We start from the raw sequence: 21,679 nt of genomic DNA on the forward strand, positions 1-21,679 counted from the left end.
CTAGACCTTCCCCTCCTCCCTTCCCTACACAAACTGTGTTCCTCCCCTTATGACGATTTTACCATAGAGGACTTTAGGCGGAAGAGCTGTGTGTATTACTTTTTAAATCAAATCAAAACAAAACAGAAGTGAATACTCAGGGGATGTTGAAATTGGGAATGAACAGTAACAACTTCACACAACCACTAAGACTTCTCTAACTAGTAAGCTCTTTAAAATGGAGATCTTCAGAATACAGAATGTTTGTGGCCATGAGCAGTATGAGCCCAGGCCAACTTGGTTAAGTCAAGCTTCCTCATCAGAAACTGAGCTGTTTGCTTCAGTAACTTGAGGGAAGAAAAAAAAAATGCAGTCTACAAAATCAAAATTAATGTTATTTTTCAGTGATTTGCAGGAGGTTGACCAGTCTAATTGCACCATTTGGGGGAGAACGTAATTTTAAAGGACTAAGAAATTGTGCAGTATCTTAACTTGGGTGGGATTGTAATTATTGCAATAACAAAATGTGGCTATGTGTATATGTGACTGAAATGGGAAGCAGTTTGTAAAAAAGTGCTTAAAAAAACAACAACAACAACAAAATGTCCATTCTGTTCCTCTGGACTTCCTTAATTATAAATACCAGGTAGCCCGGCACAGGCTAAATATAGGCCTGGTGGCCATCTCTATTTATAACATTTAGAGGCGGGAGTCACCAGAGCAATTCAGAATTAATTTGGTGTGTAGAGTTTTACGGGCTCTAATTAGTTATGTTTTTCTTAAGCAAGCCAACTGGGATCAATAGCGTTATATAACGAGCCCAGGGGACTGTGACTTAGACGTAGACTCTTCCAGAACTCCAAGGCCTTTGGAAGATGTCAGACCAAAGAAAGACCAGCAACCTCAGAAAGCCAGCTCACTGCAGCTGCAGGGAAGAGGGGGCTGGAGACATCTGTGTCCAGCCAAGGGCAGGCTCCAGTCAAGGGCAGGTTCCAGGAGTGATAAAGGAACGTACTGCAGATCTACTACTCATTCATTTGGAGACCTTGAAGGGTGACATTCCCATGACTGCTTATCAGCTGTTCCCTTGAGGGGAGATTTAGTTGCTGTAGGCTGGGGGAGGTGGGATGATGTTTTCCTGGACTGTCCAAAATATGCACTTAAGCAACTCCCCACAGAGCCAGCTTTCTGGCCCTGGGGCTGGTGGGCCTTTGGAAGACTCTGGATGTCATCTGGGGTGGATGCTGGTGCTCAGCAGTGGCCTGCTACACATCAGACGTGGATGATTAGATTGGGGATCCTCCTCCATCCCTTCAAATAATGCTGTCTTGAAGAATACAGAGTGAGCTCCAGCTGGCAGGACTACGGGCTCACCCAAGAGTGAGACTAAGTTCTTGTGCTTGAAATAAAAATTCAAGACTCCGCTGGGATGCTGCTCTCACACTCCCAGGTGTGGCTCTGCAAGTTCTCCGTGCTCCTCCCATCTGGGGGTGTGCTCCACATGAATGAACTCCGGGCACTAGAGTGGATGAGCTGTGCCTTCTAGATAGCACAGAGCTGTGTCTACCCCAGCTGCCAGCCATGAATTGGTCCCCTGACTCCACAGAACGATGCTGCCCAGCTTCACAGATGTCCTGGGAGGGGAACCGGTAGGAAGAGAGTACAGGAAGACAGCAGTGCCCAGGAGGGGAAGGACTGGGGGACATCAGTCCTGCCTCTGAACTCAAACTTTCCCTGAGCTACTTTATATCTATTGGAGGAATGAGAAAGACAGCTCGCCAGTATCTCCCTGGTGTCATTTGGAGGTGAAATTCTGAAATTGTGCTCTGTTTTACTACGTTTTCCCAGCTTCTGTGTATCAGAGACCTTGACGGGTGCTGTACTTTCCCGCTGTTGAGATTTCGGCAAAGGGGGGACATGGTGAGAGTTGTAATGGGTACAGGTGGGCCAGCTGAGTCTGGGCCATCCGGCAAGACTTCCTGGGGGCAGTGATGACTTTAGGATAAGGGCCTAGTGGAGTCAGTGCCTGAAGACCAACATGAGCTGTGAAGTGGCAAGACAAGAGAAGGGCTCTCACACTTGGCAGCATCTCTGAAGCACAGAGGCCAAGCCTGCGGCAAAAGAGGTGGCCTGGCTTGGCGATGAAGATCCAAATGTGCCCTGTGAGGGGCTCATGCTGTCCTCTGTGACAGGGAGGAGCTGGATGGGGCTGAAGTGTGGTGGTATGGAAGAGATGAATGGGCCAGCACAGCACCCTGAGGCCTGTCCCTGTGGGATGGGGCAGTGGACCATTTAAGGCACTGCTTTGAGAAGGTTTGGGTGGTGTCTTTCTTCAATGATACTGACTTGCTATGGTTCTCCTCAGAAGGTGGGCAGGCTTGGGATGGTGGGCAAAATGACGCTCTAGTTGTGATAGGAGTCACTTGCTGATCCCTGTGCTGTTCCAAGCCTGAGGACAGGGATGCTGAGAGTATGGCCCAGTCTCCCAACACCTTAACCATGACAGTGCCAGGTACTCAGAATCCGTCTAGAGGGAGAGAGGGGAGGCTCCAGGGTAGCCAATGGCCCCAAGTTGAGCCCCAGTGTGGGGGTGGGATAGGATAAGGCAGGTGGGGGTCAACCAGTTAGCAGGGAGGAGCAGCCTCCCCTGTTGTTCTAGAAGTTACAAGCCTTGTCACCACCCAGACCTCCAGAACCAGAATCTCCATCTGAAGTCAGACCCACCCACCTCACAGCACATTTGATGGAGCTGTTTGCCTGGTCCTGAAGTATAGCATAGTGGGGAGCCATAGACTCAGGGCTTCTGAATTCTGGCAGTCAGTACTGGCTCCAGCAGCCCACTTGAATGAGATGGTTATGAGAAAATCAAGGACTTGCCCATCTTTAGTCACAAGCCCTGCATAAACACATACACACACACACACACACACACACACACACCACACACACACACACACACACACACACACACACACACACACACACACACACACACCTGAATGCCAAGGACAGCTAGGGACAGGATGAGGCAGTTGTTCCTAACTCCATCCTCTCTTTGTACCTTCCTTGTATGCACCGGGTGCCTATATTATCCAGTGTTTTTGAAATGTCTAATAAAGCCTCCTGTTAGGGAGAATTAAACTACATTTGATTCTGTTCCCTATGAGTTCTTTGATCTCATTTCTTCCTGTGTTCTGGTTGAGAACATTTAGCAAGGCCTTTAATGATGTTTTAATGATATTACCAATTTTACCAACTAATGTATATCGTTATATATTGATGTTGAGTAGTGAGACATGAGCATTTGATATTCAGCAAACTGTTTTATTGGATAGTGCTCTCAGAGACTAATTCTAATGAAGACACTGTGAAAATACCGTGGGCAAGAAAGTAAAAAAGAACATATTGAAGTTTTATGTTAGGATTTAAGAAACAGTGCCTTACCCCAGAGCAGGTAGATTTGCTGCTAAAGAGCAGGCAGAGGCCTGGTAAGGGTAGAGTGGGACAGGATAGGAAGGCAGTAGGTCTGATGGGGCTAGATCCTCCTGTCCCACACAGAGGGGAGAGGAGCTGCCCCTGCCTGTGCATGGAAGTGTTTGTGGCATCCAGTGTGTCTCTGCAACAACGGGCTATTCGGAGGCTGGCCTGAGAGATGGTGTGCAGAGTTGTGGCCAGTGGCCATAGGAGCAGAGCCAGTGTCTATCCCAGCCTGTGGCCTAGAGACAGCAGCCCAGGATGGACAGACAGCCAAGCAACCGTGTTAATATGAATGTGAGTGTCAAACAAAGATAAAAATGTTCCTTGGCTGGGTGTGTAGCTCTGTGGTATATGCTGAACATGTATGAGACTCGGTGTTTAGTCCCCAGCACCAGTTTTCTTCCAAAAAAGGCTTTGTGCTTCCTGATTCTGCCTTTTCTATCCCTGGGAGTCCCTTGCTGTCTGAGGGCTGACATTTCATAGAGGCAGGTTAACCTCAGCCTAAAGACATTAAATAAAAAATTATAAAGCACTTTATACTCTACAGCTTATATTGCTTTGTAGTTGTAGATATGTTTATATTTGCCGTGGTTGTTCTAGTTTGTTATAAAATGCTATGCCTAATTTTATTAAGGTATTGTGAGTATATATGTATGGGGGAAATCATAATATCTGTGGGGTTTGGTGCTGTTGGTAGCTTCAAGTGTCTTAGATAGGAGACTCCTATATTCTTCCAAGTCTAGCTTTTGCCAGTTTGACCCTGAAGGTCTACCAAGAAAATAACAGTCATCTAAAGTCTTATTTGTGTGTTCATGTCATTTAGTGTCAGATATCTTTGCTGATCATTGGACAGAATGAAGGTGTTGCTAATTAAGAAATTTGGGGACGCCCATGTAACACTGGGGCCTCGGTCTCCAATGACCTACTGAAGAAGAGAGAGTCAGAGTCACAGGGCAATGAGTCCCTCTGGCTACTCTGAATCAGGGTCAGAGCACTGTCAGGTATCATCTGGTTGAACCAAGAGAGTGGACATGCCTGAGAGAGACTTTGTCCAAGCCTGGGGCTTGCCTTCTTTCCTCCTGACAACAACCTGAGGTTGGAAAGAGCAGTTTCCAAGCCTCGGAATTGCACCATGAAGTCAGTGCTGCTGTGGCAGGCCAGGTGAGAATCCCAGAAGTGTGGAGAAGAAGCAACAGGAAGTGGCTACTTAAGCAAACAAGTAGGTGTGGCCAGTCCAGTAATGCAAGAGGTGGGACCTGGGAATACACCCAAAGGAAGTGAAAGCAGGGACCTGGGCAAATTCATAGCAATGACATCCACAATAGCCAAATGAGGAAGTAACTTGTGCCCATCAACATGTGAATGGATTTATTCATACAGTGCGATGTTCATCGGCCTTAAAAAGGAAGGAGATTCTGACACATAATACAACACGGATAACCTTGAAGTCATTATGCTAATCAAAATGAGCCAGGCACAAAAGGCCAGATGCTGCAGGGTAGCTAAGGTAGCTAGCTCACTGTGCTAGCAGCTAGCTTTGCAAGCACAAGAGGATGCCTTGGCTGATGTTCCCTTCTCTTCTGCAGTGGAACTCAACCCTCCTGCTGAGTTGTACATGTGTCCAAACAGGTGCAGTACTGGCCACTGCTGACCCCAGAGGCCATTTTGCCTGGTTAGCATTATGAGAACCATTTGTTCCTTTCCTTTTCCAAGAGAACAGCTCATCATTTGAGACCTTGTGAGCCATTTCTAAGGATGATCTCAGGTGGCTAGAGACAGGGGGAGTGGGTGGCCTTGGGACTTTTATCAAGGAAAGGGATGGCTCCCCTGGCTTGGCTCAGCTGCCCTGAATGGCCTCCAAGATGGTGGGTAGCGCCACTTGGAATCATTAATTTGCCAGCAAATTTCATTCACCTGCTCACCATTTCCCTAAAAGGGAACTGGCTTAAATGCTCAGACTTAAAAGACCAACAGTTATATAACTCCCCCCCCACACACACCGATAGTGACTGTTCATAATCATACTTATTTACTAATTATCGCTATACAGTGAGGCTCCATGATTTCCTCTGGCTGGTAGCAGGTTGGCCATGCTTTAGCAATCTTTGGATCACTTGTTTAAAGAAGTGAGCAAAGAAATTTGCCTGTAGGAAGACAAAAGTGCCTGTGTGTAAGATAGGGCAGAAACAGCGACGTTTGTGATGGCAGAAGATGTCTTGAAGTAGAAAATGAACAGAGAATAGGAATTGCAGATAACTGTTATGGGATGGTTACTACCTACCCAGAGCCCTGCTTGCCTCCTCCTATACATAGGTCTCCCATTCAGATCTGGAAGCAATCAGCTTGCATAGTGGTACTTAGTATCTCACGATGAAAGGAAAGCCCAGAGATGGTCATTCTAGGTTTTCCAACAGAAAGGGCTCCGGCAGCTTGATTTATCCCAAATCCACAGCATCTCAGACCTTAAGAGAGGAATAGAGGGGCCTCAGAAAGGAGCCAGGGAGCCATTCTCAGCATCCAGGAATGGCTGCCACTGGTTAGCGCCACCCTAGTTTCTCCCACAGAGTAGGTGGCATGCAACTGTCATATAGTACTTGATGTTCTTCATGTGTGAGAGTGGAACATGCCAGAACAAACTCAAAGAGAGAGGCATCATTGTTTAATAACAAAGGGCTTTCTCCTAAGTGTAAGAACAGGAAGCAGCCAGACTGCCAGTCTAGCTGGTAGGGGAAGCCGAGGTGGGCAAAGAATCCAAAAGAACCTCTTGTATACTTACTCTGTCTTCCTGTGCAAAGATGTGGAAATCTCTTGGTCTCTCCTGGGGACTGTAGTCTTTACTGGGTATTGACAAGTTATAGTAGACAGAATGAAGTTAGGGCAGCTGACAGTGTTGCACTGGGTAAACTTTAGTCCTGGTTAAATTCAAAGGGAATCAGTAACACAAAAAAAGCACAAGGGGAAGTAGTCCTATTCCCATTTTACTCATAAAAGTTTAAGATAAACAGGGATTGATTGACTATCCCTGCACAAAGCCATGTGGCTGTGGAAGATTTTGAATGACTCAGATGACTGAAAATCTATATATAAAATCGTCACATCTAAATTGCTCTAGAGGAGAATTATAGAGATAGATATGTATGCATGATATGTACAAATGGATATCTTGTAAATATGGATATATATATATATCATGCGTATATGCACATATACGCATGATTTATATATGTACAAATAAATATAATGTACATATAAATATATATCATAATATATACATGGCATATCATATATATATGATATGTACAAGTGGGTATCATGTAGATGTGAATATATATCATGTATGTATATACATAAATATATACATGACATATATATGCATGATAGGTACAAATGGATAGTACTATAGTATATTATATACTTATAAATCATGTGTATGCATATAGACAGATATACCTACTGTACCTTTTCCTATATATACATATCTATGATAAAGTTTAGTTTGTAAGTTAGGCACAGTAAGATATCAACAATAATGAATAGAACAATAATAATAATGTGTCTATAAGACACAAATTACTTATTACTGGAATTTTCCATTAAATGTTTGCAGATCCCAATCAACTACAGATAACTTTGTAAGTGAAATCGTGGGAGAGGGCAGAGGTGGCTTCCTTAATTTTCAACCCCTCCCTGAGTCAGCAACTCAGCAGGCTTAGGAGAGCCTGTGTAGGTTCGGTCCTTCTGCATTTTCAAATGCTGCTTTGGAGGGTGGTGGCTAGCCAGCAGCAGCTGGGATGAACAGGCCTTTGAAAGCTGTGTCCTCATGCTCAAGTCTTCTGACATTTGGCAAGCCGACATGACAGGAGGGCGTGAGCATCAACCTTTCTTGAAAGCGGAGAGGGGCAGATCAGGCCACATGGTGTCTCTTAGTTCTACCTAGTCTCAAGCTGAAATCTGTCCTGAAAAACTGCCCAAACAGAAAACTGGGACACTCCAGGGGTCTGGATGTTCTCATCTGACCTCTTAAAACCCCAGAGCAGATGGACCGGTGTGTTTTCTTTGGCTTCCTCCATGCACTTGAGAGTGAGTGTCCATTCTTAGAGATTTTGGTTTACCCATGGGGTGGAGAGGAAGGAGAGTGTTTATAATGAATATTTGGAGTAGACCTGACTTGACACTAACTTAGCTACCTCAGGGGTACTTGACCCAAACTAAAAACTAATTTGTGTCTATAAAACTTGGCCACAATAGTATAAACTTAGACAGTATTAACCAGTAACTTCTGGTGGAGTGTGTGCTTCCTCAGAAATGTCACCTAAGGTTGTTTATCTGAAAACAACTTCCGGTTCATAAACACCGACTGTGTGCCAGAGACACAGGTGGGGAGCAGGGGGGGAGGAGGCTTCCTCCGGAAGCCTAATGCCTCCGGCAATGGGAAGTGGGTGCATGCATGTTGGAGAGCTTTTGGTACTGTCTGCCAGGCTGTTTTGGAGAAAGGTAACCTACTTCTTGTTTTGCAGATCGGGAATCTGGACAATTACTACCATTTTTACCACAGCAAGACCTTCAAGCGATCGACCCTGAGCAGCAGAGGCCCTCACACCTTCCTCAGAATGGACCCGCAGGTACATGCAGGGCACAGTTCCTTCAAAGGACTAGAGTGCCTGGCTCTACCCTCCTGAAAGTGAACCATGATGTAATTCTAGTCTAAAAAATTAGCTTAAGCATCTACTTTGAATAAAATGTAGAGGAGATGTAGAAACATGTCAGTTCCACTAAATGCCAGTGACGTGTGTCTTCATCAGAGAAAAACACTTTGTTAAAATGTTGAAATATACCAATATTTTAAAAATCAATCGGGTTTGGGAGATGTGTCAGTGGTAGAGTCCTTGTCCACCATGCAAAAGACCCTGGGTTCCACCTGCAGTACTACTGCAAAAGTTAATTTACTGTTAAAAATATGCAACCATTACAAAAGATACATATATGATTCTTACCCACAAATCAAAAACCCTTCAAGCAAGTATTTAATAATGAAATTAGTGGTCAGGCAGAGAGAAGCTCTTTCCTGGTTATTATAATACATATCTTAATGGTTGCGATGGGCTCAAATACCAGGGCAGTAATTGTGACTCTTTCCTTAAAATTTCATGGGGATCTCTTTCAGATTTAAATCAGTTCATCTGAAAAGTTTTTGGGTAACCCCTACTGACTGGGTCAGTCGGTTATGCTTCCTTTCTGCCTGTATTTGAAATGAATGTTGGCAAATATCTGTCAGTAGATAGGAATGCACAGTGTGCAGGTGGGCCTCTCACAAGTTCCTTTATTCAGTAGGTACTTAAAATACCTGCTGGGTGGCTTATTCTGCCTACAGTAATAGCAGCGAAGCTGGCAGCTGGGCTGACCAAAAAATGAAGCAATAAATGTGATCTGTCGCGGGGCAGTGAGAGCTGTGCGGGAGAAGGACATTCATGTGAGAGGCAGCACTAACCACAAAGAAGTGTGGTCACTGCGAGGCCATCGTTTTAAACATAGCAGTCATCTCGCCTTAAAAGCAGTGTGCTAAATGTCAGTCTGAACCCACTGCCTGGGCACAAGAGGATTTCACAGTTCCTGGAGAACATTTACAATAAAGTTCCCTTGGAGAAAGAGTTTTTGATGTTGCCACAAGGCACTGCACTGTCAAGTCATGGCTTCATTGTTGACAGAGCTGCAGGGGGATGGGGAGGGAGGGGAGAGGGCAGTTCATCCCTGGTCAGTCACAGTGATGAATTACTTTGTGCTGGGGCATCACTCTGTGGGTGTCCTGATTTGGAGTACAGGGGAAGTAGTCCCCATTCATGTAAGTAGGCTATGGAAGGCAGAAATATCCTGAGTGTATTTGTAAATCTGTTTTATAGGTGGTGGATGAGAAGATGGATGGACAGATGAATGGTCAGGCTGGTGAAGGGGTGGACGAATGGATGGATGCATGGATGAATGGGTTTGTGGGTGGGTGACGGGTGAGTGAGTGGGTAGATAAGTGTGCCATTGATGGAGGGTAGATGAATGGATAGGTACTCAATGATGCACAAGATACAGATAAGAGACATTCTGCTATTCCTGTTAGTCCTTCAACAAGGAAAGGGATCTCATGTTTATTAGCAGATTCTTATGTGTCTGGGCATTTTAATACACATCATCTCACCTAATTACATGGGACTATGAATATATCTACTTGCGCTCACAATGCGGAACCTGAAGAAATGGTTTCCAAAGGAACGAGGACATTTCCTTCCCTTAGGAAGCAGAGACATACCATACTGCTCACACTTCTAGAATGAGAGCAAGTAGGAAAGATTGGGCAGATCTAGTCTTCAGGTGTAGCACGAGTTCTAATTGATCTTAATAATAAAAACCTGGAGTCAGATATTGGGGGGGGGGGTGAAAGCTGATCAGAGAAGCAGAGCCACTAGAGCTCTTACCCCTATGAAATCCTCAGTCTGAAGAGAGACCGAGTTCCTGTGTCCTCCGGCCTTACATTCCTCTCTTTGCCTAGCCACATCACTTCCTGTCTATCCACACAGACCTCCAGACATCTGTGGTTAGCTAGTGGCTAGATCTATCCTCTGATCTTCAGGCAAGCTGTATTGTTCGAGTATAAACAAGATATCACCACACTAAGAGAGAATGGCAGCGGGCCACCTGGTTTCAGTGCACAGCCTAAACACGAAGAGGTGTGATGGGTCCTGTGGTGTTGAAAGTGACCTGTCACCTTAGAGGAAAGCCTAAGCTACCAAGGGAGGGAGTTGCTGCCACATCACCGCACCACAGTTTCACTCCGAGCAAGCAGTTGATGTGTCCCGGAAAGGCAGCACGCTTTTTCACTTCTTCATCTGGAGTCTTTAACATCTTTAAATTCCTACCTCTCCAAGGGTTAAAATCTGGGGCTAAACATTTGTATGGAGAATGTTCTGACATTGGTGTTCTTTGCCAAGAGACTTGGCCCCCGACCCCCTTTCAAGGGGGCTTCCAGTAATTAAAACTGCTCCTTGACGTTCAGACCAATAACAGTCAATATAGGAGACATAGAGAACACCTTTGTGGTATTTTGTTTGGTTAGGGAGTTGAACCTAGGGCCTCCCATATGCTAAGTGAGTGTTCTACCACTGAGCAATGTTTTCAGTCCAGCTTTTGCATTTTTTATTTTAGAAGCAGAATCTAGATAACTTGCTTTGACAGAACTTTTGATCCTTCTGACTTGGCCTCTTGAGTAGCTGAGATGACAGATGAGAGCCATAGCCCTGGCAATGTTGAACCTCCCTAAAGTCCCTCCCTGGGCATCCTTTCTTTTCCACAAATATTAACTGTATAACCATGGAATGCAGAGCTTCTCAGTAGGTCCCATACTGGTGAGACCACAGTGATGCTAAGATAGAAGGCTTGTCCATGGGCGGAGCCAGCAGGTGGTGGGGATATAGAGTAAGGGTTTGCAGTGGCCAGATGCCCTAGTTCTACTTGTATGCAACAGTTGAGCTGCTCTGCTGATTGCTTTTGGGTGTGTTGAAAGAACTGTGTTCAGTTTGGATCTGGGGGCAAAGTGTTTCCGGGGATCAGTTGTATCATTTTATTTGAGGCAGGTGCTCATTCTGTGTCACAGGCTGACCCAGAACCCACTGACATAGGATTTATGGCAGTCCTCCTGCCTCAGTTTCCAAAATGCTGGCTTTACAGTTGTGAGCCACCGTACCCTGCAGTTGTGTTCTTGAAGGGAGCAGAAGGAAGGACAGACTTCCTACGGCAAGGTTCTGGATGTTAAGTTTTTCCAAATAAAAATCCCTTTTACCCAGTGTCTTAGCTCCTGGCAGGGCTGCTATCAAAGCACCCTGCCAATAAAAAATAAAGAGGAAAAAGGTGAACAGCCCGACCATCCCAGCCCTGCCTGCAACCTGCCAGTGATTGGCCGATGGTCTCCCTGAGTTCTAATTAAAGCTTCAACCCCAGGAAAAGCGTATAAACCAATTAGGAATTCAGAACCATAAATGAAACACCTCTGTTTACATAGTCTAGTTTTAAAGCAAGCCAAATGAATCAGCGGTCCGTCTGATGAATATTTACTTTACCTAGGCATTTCCAATTAACTATTTGATGAAATTAGCTGCTTCGTGGAATGATGTGGTCTTGTTCTCTCATTTGAGCCATTTTCTTACATTAGCAAAGCCTTGTTATGATACCTTTACATCTGGAACATTTTGTAATTAATATTATTAACAAAAGGAAAACATGATATAATATTATTCAGAGACATTGGAATGTAGTTGCCCATGCACTGGGATGACCAAACTGGAAATGAATGTTATAGGGCTTAGGATAAAGTCCAATGGAATACAGATGGTATTTTATTTTAATTGCCTCCAGTCTGTGTTGTATCAAAATGCTTTGATGAGTGATGGAATTTACAATCCTCCCCAACATCATATAAAACTGATGGGGTGTGTGTTTGTTTAAACAAAGCGTAAGAGGGAGGTAGTGGAGTGGGGGGATGCTCGTCTTTGGACACACACAGATACATATGTGCTGTCACACCTGCCAAGCATCTCTTTTTAGAGATCCTCTGCTGGCATGTGCCCTCACTTTCCTTACATTCTGTTTTTAAATACACATATTATTTGTATTCTTCATGTGTGTGTGTTTTACCTTCCTGCATGTCTGTGCACCACATGCATGTAGTTCCTGTGGAAGCTCGAAGAGGGTGTTGGGTCCCCTGGAGCTAGAGTTATAGACAGTTCTGAGCTGACATGTGGGTGCTAGGAATTGAACTCGGGTCCTCTGGAAAAGCAGTCAGTGCTTTTAACTGCTGAGCCATTCCCTTCTGTAGCTTCTTAATTAACATTTATTGGTTTTCCCTGTCTTTGAAGGGGCCGTTTTGCTTTGCTTTACTGATCAGCCCTTCATAGGGAGAAACACCCACATGTTCCCAGTGTGCAGTGTCAGTCACTGGGTTTTTCTAAGGGCTGTCATTGAAGCAAGCTGGAAGTGTTTGCTTTTAACTTGTTCTTTTGCTAAACTTCTGGAGAAGGAAGGGCAGATGTTACAGCAGCCTCAGTCAATAGCTAAAAGGGCTCACAAATGTTTTAAAAATTACTCGTTCTGATTCTGTTCCAAGCTGGCGCTGCTGCCTGTCTTCCAAACCTGACATTTTAGCACAGTTACTCTGGTTCAGACCTTTTTTTTTTTTCCCCTTGGTGCTTGGCCAGTTGGATGTTGGAAATGGAAGGATGGAGATGTTATTGGAGGGGGCCTCAGTGGCGGCTTTCAGGCGGTGGGGGTGTTCTAGTTGGTGTCTCCTGCCAGTATGATTTGGGGGGCTGCAGCGGGGACATTCTGCTTAGGAGGATGGGACTTTGCCCCAGAGTTTAATCAAAGCTCGGATTTCTTTCCAACACTGATGCAACAGTTAAGCGGCTCTTTCCTTCAACCATAGATGGAATTTTATCTGACAGTGTGTGTGTGAGAGCCGTTTGAATTGCAAACAAACAGAAAGTTCCTGGCAAACAGCAGCACACAGACGGCGAGTGACCACAGTGGTCGCAGGGGTCAACGGACTACGTAACGGGCAGGTTGCTCCTGCCCAGGATGGACCTGCCTGCATGGGTAGGGAGAGCTGTTGAGCCACACTGACTAGAGGTCTCACAGACCATCAGTCCCTTTCCAGGGAGTACAGGAGACAGCCATGAGCTGTCTCTTCATATTTTCAAAGCAACACAACTGATTCGAGGGGTATGGCTTTTGGCAACTGGCAAAGGGTTTTGAATTTTAAAATGCACCTCAAGACAAAGTTTTCTAATGCTAGTTATCTGCATACATGCCTCATTGACATCCCAAAGGTCCCACAGCCTCATAAAGAGGCACTCCTTTGTTGCTCTCTGGCTTGTGTTAGCAGCCTTCCCCAACTTGCTTCATTGATGGGGGCCAGCCCCCTTCCTGTGTAGCCCTATCCACATCCTAATTTCTCTCCCTTGCATTACAACACTACCTTCCCTGCTATCCTCCGGAGGGCTTCCTTGTCACCTGTGGTCTACAGCTAACTTCTCCACACTCCCAAGGGATCCTGTTGCCACTGTCTCAAGTAGGCCCTGCTCCTGTGACTCCCCTGAGCCCAGCTGTGCTAGCATTGGGAGAGCTTTACTCTTCACTTGCATAGACTGCTCTCCATCTTTGCCCATCTTTTCTCTTCCCTACCTCTGCTCTCAAATAGTCCTGCTACCAGGTAGCCTGTCATTTGATCAAAATCCTCAGGCCCGGTCTGCTCTTCCTAGAGTTGTATATTTGTGTTCCAGATTTAGCCTGGATGGGTGCATACCATAGTATTCAATAGGAATGACAACCACAACTAGTAGTTTTCTTGGGATCTGCTCAGTGACAGAAACAGTATTGGCGGGGAGCTGCATATGGTATCTCTGAGGCCTAGAATGACAGGCTGGGTCATCCAGTACACTACAGCCAATAGAACCAACGGAGAGGTAACAGGAAGGTAAACCAACCAGATTCATAGATGCTCTTAGGAAGAGGAGCTTGGACACAGGCATACAAAAGCCAATCCCTTGCTAACACACTACAAAGCTGTTGAGAGCCAAGGCCACATCCCATTTGTTTTCATTCTCCCTGCAAGCCCAGCAGCTGCCCAGTAAAAGCTAACAGATGCAAAATAAATGTTTACTGAAATGTCTCTCAAGTTTCGAAGACCAGGCTCATGCATGCAATATCGACCTATCTTCATTTGCATATCACCTTCTTTCTATTTAAATGTTTTAGATGGAAATTGTGGTTCGCCCTAAGTCACTTAGAATGAAGCTCACAAGAAAGCCTGAATTCCAAACACTTTAATACATTGCTAAAGCCAAAATGATAGATACTAGGAATGCGGTCCAATATCTGCTAGGGTTGCTATGACAAAGGGCCACAGACTGGGAGGCTTAAATAGCAGATACCTCTGTCTCACAGTCACGGAGGCCCGGAGGTGAAGATGAAGGTTTCTGTTGAAGTCTGCAAAGAGCTGTGTTCTTGCTGTGTCCTCACATGGTCTCCCTCAGTGCACATCTGTGTCCTAATCTCACATGAGGACATCAGTAATAATGGATGAAGGCCTACTCTAATGACCTCACTTTAACTCAATCTATCTCTTTAAAGACTGTCTCCAGAGGTTGGGGTGTGGCTCAGTGGCAGAACACTTGCCTAACATGTGTGAGGCCATGGGTTTGAGCACCACAGTCTCATTCTGAGGTACTACAGGCTGTTTTCAGTGACTGGAAGCCACTGGCGGATGATGGGGAGAACAGCACCTTCTATATCCTTCAGCAAAGTGAGAAGTAAATGAGCAGCATTAACTTCCTTCCCAAAGTACCCACTGCTCAAATTGCCATCTCTTGTGATTGTGAAGCCAGGCTTTTCTAAACAGAATTCAAGAAATGGCTTCTACAGTGTTTTTCTGTGGCTACAGGTGAAGCGGGGAGGGCAGGGGAGGGGCTTGCTTCCTGTTGCCTTGGTGTCAGAAGAGGGTGATGCTGGTGGGATTCTAGGCTGAGTTAGAGTGTTTTCATTCCTGGGTTTCCTAACTTTTTCTCATTGTCTACTGACCTGGCTTACATGTTCTGGCTGTACAACTGGCGTAGCAACCTGGCATCTGCTCCATGTCAGCCCCGAGCAGAAGTACACACTACAAGTGGGCTCAGGCATTCTTCAAAGACCAGCTCAAATGAAGCCAGTAACCTATGGTGACAGTTCCCCTGTCCTCCAAGGAGGCAACAGCTGTCCACCCACGCCTTACACATGAGGCTGGGTGATCTTTTTGTTTGTTTGTTTGTTTTGTTCTGTTTTTTGAGACAAGGTTTCTCTGTGTAGTCCTGGCTGTGCTGGAACTCACTCTGTAGACCAGGCTGCCCTTTAACTCACAGAGATCTGCCTGCCTGGTGAAAGCCACCACTGCCTGGCTCCCCCTGATCTTTTTGTTATTGCTGTCACTGTTTCGTTTCAATCCATGTTTTATTTCCTTGGTCTAATGTAGTACATTGTTCTTAGTTTAAACTTTCAAAGTGACAAATTTTGCATTGGAGATCAAAGGACAAAGTTGGCCAGAGGTCTGTCTCCTTGTTCCTAGTCACAGTGAGTTTGGGACCCATTTGACAAACAGATCAAGGTTGTAGAGAACAAAACCCCGTACCCACTCCCACAGCATTTCCACACAGTTCCAAGAAGTCTCAGGACTTCAGCCTGGCCTTCCATTCCTTTAGGGACATGTACCCAGCCTAACTTCCCCTCACATCTACACACACGCAGCCAAGTGGTGCATATGCTGTGTGGTGTTGTGCAATCATAGGTGAACACTCTTCCTCACTTACCTCTCCATGTAGCCTCTTGTTGAGTCTTCCAGCAGGTTGTAGGTTGGTGTTTAGAGCAAGGTGTTTAGAGCCATCAGCACTGATGGACCCTAGTTGTGATCACACTGTTCAGTTGCAAAAGCTCAGAGATGGCCAAGTCCACACATTTTTATGGTTTGGAACGTAAGAATCTAGGGGAGACACAATTCAGCCAGGACAGGATATCTGACTGTCCACACAGGCTTATTTCCTTCAGCTGCTCCCTTCTGCAGGTGGCTTTAGGATTTGATGGTTCCTGGTCCCCAGGAACATGGCCTCTGATTTGTTCTACCAGTTTGCATGGCGGGATGTCAGACTACCTTACCACATAGAAGTCTCTCTTGTCCTTTTACATTTACAGACTAAAGTTTGCTTCACTTTAATGAAGCCAAAAGGCACAGGGAAGAGAGAAATGCCAGGAGCTGCCACCTTTGCTTTGGGTACAATTGTGCGTGGAGCGCAGAATCCATTCAAGGTCAATAGAGACCCACCCCTGAGTGCTTAAAGAAGTTTAGCAGCTTGGTTCTAATGTGTGCCCTTCCCTGCTATACTCTGTAGGAGCCCTCAGTACAGAGGCCTCTGTGAATGTCCTTTGTCACTTAGCTCCATCCATCCATGCCACAGACCCACTTATAGAAAGGGGGCTCTATGGGGAAGCTTGCTAGGGTTTCTGAGGCTGTAGCAAAACCTTTCTGGGCAGGAAAGGGCTTGACATCATATGTGATTTTGAGTATCGTACAAGCATAGTTCTATTCTCTCTTGTGTCAGCACCATCACATGGGAGGACTTTCCAAAACAACCCTTTGTTGCTAGTGACACCCAGGGCCAGTGTGTCAACTGGACTTCTGGTCTGACCATGTGCCTCTGGTTCACAGGAAGAGGAAACTGGTAAGGCTACCAGTGACCATTGACACCTGCAGGCTGTTTCCTGCAGTCCTGTTAGGGTCTCCCCACCCTACCCACCCCTGCCCTCTGCCACTAGGTCCCTGCTTATTTGTGTGGGAGCCTATGACTATCAATCAGTAAATTTTATGTCATCTTACACGCATTCCAGAGAGGCTGGATTTTAACTTTCTAGAGCAAAGTTGGACATTTGCTACAAAACAAAGTATAGGGCTGGGACAAGGCGGTGTGTGGGCTGCAGTTACTGCCAAATGTGCCACCTGGGTGTAACCCTGGGAAGATTATGGGACCCTCTTTCTACCTAGAAGTCTTTCCCAGAGCAAAGAACTGTGTGTGGTAATTCTGGTATAGGCTTATTGGGAAACAAACAAATGGAGAGAAGGAAAAGGGGTCAGAATAAAGTTTAAAGAAATAAAGATGTTTTGTACCAGTTTTCAGTCCACAGGATTTGTGTATGGTGGGCCTTTCTCCCAGCCCAAGTCACTCATTGTTATGTTCCACAAAAACCAAACAAACATCGTGCAGTATCCAATACCCAAGCTGGGTGTGGGCATGCCAGGGCATGCCTATACTCTAGCTTTAATACTGTGGAGTAGAGGGTTGTGAGTTCAAGACCAACCTGAGCTACAGAGTGAGTGCCAGACTAGCAGAAGCAACATAGTGAGACCCTGTCTCAAAAAGAAAAATAAATCTATTTAAATAATATTTTTAACTCAGAAGTATGTTTCTGAAAGTCTGTTTATGGTTGTATGTCACATACGGCCTGATACATCTTTATATTTAAAATCTGAATCATGGCTTCATTTCCTCATCCAGGAAGCATTAATGAACTCCATCCGAGTGCCACGCATTACCTAGCATAGTGGAAATACAATAGCAACAGGACTTAGACCCTGTCCAAGTGGCAGAAGGGCAGCATAGGATAATTGGACTCCTATTTTAAATTCATTTTTCATCATTATGACAAAGACCTGAGACAACCAACTTAAAGAGGACAAAGGGGGAAGGGATTAGAACGAAGTATAATTGTACATTGTGAAAGCTTCCCAGTGCCTTGCTGTGTTTGCTAAAGTTTGATTTAAAAACAGCAAAGGTTTGTTTTGGCTTAATTTTGGAACTTTGAGTTCATACTTACCTGACCCTATTGCAGTGGTTCTCAGCCTTCCCGATGCCGTGACCCTTTAACACCGTTCCTCATGCTGTAGAGACCCCAGCCATAAAATTATTCCATTGCTCCTTCATAACTGCAATTTTGCTACTGTTGTGAGTCATAATGTTAATACCTGTGTTCTCCGAGTGTCTTTGGGATTGAGAACCAGTGTCCTATTGTTTTGGGCCTATGACAGCACACCATATCATAAATGACAGAGAAGGCAGATTTTGCTCCGTGGCAGCTGGGGAGCAAAGGCACCAAGGAAGGTCCAGGCTAAGATCCTCTCAAAAGCCCACCCCAGTGACATAACTTCTTTCAACTCAGGCCCACCCCCCTCGCTGGAGTTGAAGCCCAGGATCTTGTCTTGTTCATGCTAGCTAGGCAAGCAGTCTACCACTGGGCCAGAGCTCATCTCTTCAAGGTCTACCAACTCTCAGGAGCACCACAGGCCAGTAAACAGCTTTCACTGTAATTGCAAACCATAGTAGGCCCAAAGCCATGCAGCCAGAAATGGAGGCTGGAGCCACTCAGACATGAGCTTACTTGAGTTTAGGACTAATTCTCCAAGTTTCTTACCTGTGAACACAAAAGTTGAATCAATATGTACGATTGTGTCTTGCCATGCATTTCTCCTGGCGAGAAAAAGTCTGGCAACCTCACAGACAGCATAAAAGCACCTGGTGCAAAGGGCATGAACGAAGCCTTAGTGGGAAGGGGTAGCCAAGCCTGCTTCCAGAGAAGCATGAAGACTTCCTGTGTACACTGGCTCCCTTAGGGGAGGGGTTCATCAGACTCGTGGCCTTATCCTAGTGCAAAATCCAAGTGGTCCAACTTTTAAAGTCCGCATAGTGTTCCTCAGTCTCAACACTGTCTGAAGGTCCAAAGTCTCTTCTGAGAGTCAAGAATCAAACCACATACTTCTAACATATAATAGCACAGAGTGTATGTGACCACCCCAAAATGGAGGAATGGGAGCATTGTGAGGAATATTGGACTAAAGCAAAACCAGATCCCAGCAAAGCCATTGCTGCCACCTACAAACATGACTCTCTTGGCTGGTTCCATCCCTGCTGCTCCCCTGGGCAGATGTGGAAGAGCTATGGCAGCTCCAATGTCTGTGAGCCTGGCTGTGACCCAGGTCTCGCTTTCACAGCTTTGTGAGATGCCTCCTAGAGCCTCTTGTCCTCTCAGGGCTTTCACACGGGGCCTCCCCTCCCACACACTGCCTGGCCTCAGTGGCTCTCTGAAACCACAGGGGAAAACCGCTGGTTCCTTCCCCTCTTGGGTCCTTCATGAAGCCAGCAGCAAATGGACAGCACTGCCAGGTTTGGCTGCCAGCTTGGGATGGCCCCGCCCCCTTGAATCACCTCAGCGTTTGGATTCAGTTGTTTCCTAGAAGCAGAAAACACATGGGTTCGCTTTGGGCACAGAGTCTTTCCCTGAGGACACCCTTCCTTTTGTTCCAGGATGGATTAGCCCTCTCCCCAACAGTTACAGCCCCTCCTCCAGCACTGGCTTTGGGTGTAACATTAAGCTTTTATAGTGTCCCCCCCCCAAACCATACATTTGTATTTTTCCTGTTTTGCTAGTTCATTTTCATTGTAGACCTTCATAAGAGTCATCAACAGTAACTAAGCCATAGATTCAATATTGCACTTTGAAATCCTCTCTGCCAAAGAAATTAGTTCATCACTTTTTTTTTTTTTTTTAAATTTAGCCTCAGGCAAGTTCTTAGGGCTAGGGTGGAAAGCAGCCAGATTCTTTGCCAAATATCATAGGAATGACCTCCTGATACGTTGCCCTCTGAAACCTCTCCAGCCAGGCCTCACAGTCCCTTTACTCTCAGCCCTACTGCCTTCCAGGCTGCTTGTAGAATGGCCCGCCAATCTCTGTTTACCACATTAACACCTTTTCTAGCCCAAGTTACAAAGTCTTCCACGTTCCTTCAAAACAACATGATCAGGTTCTTGACAGCAACAGCCCGCTTCCGGTACCAATGTCTGCATCAGTTAGTCTTCGTTACTGAAATAAAATACCACAACTAACACAACTTACAGAAGGTAGACCTTATTTAGGCTTACAGTTTCAGAGTATTGAGAACCCAAAATGGGACAGGCATGGCAGCAAGGTGCAGGCTTGGGGGCTGAAGTGGAAACTGAAAGCTCACATATCTACTGCAAGCAAGAAGCAAAGGAATAGCTCCCTGTGCTGGACGTGACAGAAGCTGCCCTCCCCTACCCCACCTCCCAGAAAAGAAAAATCTGAACCCATGGGCGGCATCCACATTCAAACCACTGTAAGGGGCAATACTTAATCCTACAGAGTTTCTCTGTTGCTTTTCTAATACAGATAATTACATGTACAGGGTAAAATAGTCTAAAAGACACGCTGTCCACCCTTGACTCCTCACTATTTACTTTCAAGTTCTACAAAAACATCAGTTCCATGAGGATACATTAGAGACCCTCAATAGTATGCTTCTTTGCTGTAAATCACATAGTCATGTACATAATGAGAGTCCACGAACATGCCTATGCAAAAGCATCCATCTGTATGCATGGGTGGGCATTCTGTCTGAATGGGGAGATGCAGCTTCACGGTTTGGTTTTGGGACACAGGCATATTTCTGGCCTTCTTAGAATAGTCGGGTGGCTCTTAGATTCTTCCCTGAGGATACCCAAACAGAGCCTCACATCTGGCTGGGGTGGAGGATTAGTGTGTTGGCCTTGGTCAGGAACCAAATGTGTTTACCCTCGTCTCCCCATAACCTAGCACTGGACCCATGTTAAGTGAGTAGATAAGTGACCCCAGGATGTCCACTATGCAGATAAATCGGGGTGGAAAATTAGTTTATTCTTTATGATAATCAAGAAGTGACATTGGGAATCCTGTGTACTTTCCCAGAGTTGGATGAAGAATAAAGCAGTAACCAAAGGCTGAGAAAAAGACTGGGTAACAGCTAGCCAAACTAGCCATTGTGCCTATGCTGGCCTCCTGAGTCCCTGCCCACAGAGTTGGGTCCTAGACACCCTCGCACTGGGTGCATAATCCATGTTGTCTCGTTTCTTTGCTCTGAGACTGCCTTGGTCACTGTCTTGTTCTAATGAGCAGGCCTGTCCCTGGAGAGTAGTGGAGAGATCATACCATTAGGAGTTTCAAATTGTGCTACAGATCCAGTATGGTCACAGTCACCCTCAACTGTGTCAGCATGGGGCTCTTCCCCTGAGTCCAGCAATGACCTGGAGCTGGGGTGCTCAACTCATCCAGCTGCCAACTCCATACTGGAAACTTGTTTCCCCACACCATCCACCCAGACTCAGAAAGCACAGCAACCTTCTCAGAGCGGGCATGAGGCCTGGTGGCGCTGGGGCTCTGGGTGTTTGGGGTGACAGTAAGTCAAGGGCTCTCAGCATGGCAGGAGAAATAGTCATCTCAGACAGTGCAGAGCCGGAAGAGGCCACTGTGTTTTATATAACAAGATGTTTAGCAGCTTTTGAAACACTGCCTTACATCTTTCATACCACTACTTATTCAAGTAGTAACATATGTGCAAGAGTTGTAAAATGCCGTTGGTGGGTGTTATGAGCAAAACATCTCATTTCATCATTTTATTTTCTGTAGGAATCTCTATCTGTGGCACTTAGAAATTACCTAGGACTTGGGGCTAAAGCTTTTAAAATGTCTAACCCAAATTGATTTTGAACCCTTCACAGGGTTTCCTTGTTGTTTTGAGTCAGTGTCTTGCTATGTAGCTCTGGCAGGCCTTGAACTTGCA

General features: G+C 45.6%; 1 protein-coding gene across 2 annotated transcripts in view; it reads left to right on the top strand.

The window, feature by feature from the left end:
- Pcsk6 (proprotein convertase subtilisin/kexin type 6) overlaps positions 1–21,679 on the top strand; it is a 181,609-nt gene that overhangs the window by 39,349 nt on the left and 120,581 nt on the right. For both annotated transcript variants that reach the window (XM_051206483.1, XM_051206484.1), the window contains exon 2: positions 7,974–8,078. In XM_051206483.1, coding sequence (XP_051062440.1) covers positions 7,974–8,078 — 105 coding nt within the window. The remainder of the gene's footprint in view (positions 1–7,973; positions 8,079–21,679) is intronic.

This window comes from Phodopus roborovskii, unplaced genomic scaffold (assembly GCF_943737965.1).
Source record: "Phodopus roborovskii unplaced genomic scaffold, PHOROB, whole genome shotgun sequence".
NCBI classification, from domain to species: Eukaryota; Metazoa; Chordata; class Mammalia; order Rodentia; family Cricetidae; genus Phodopus; species Phodopus roborovskii.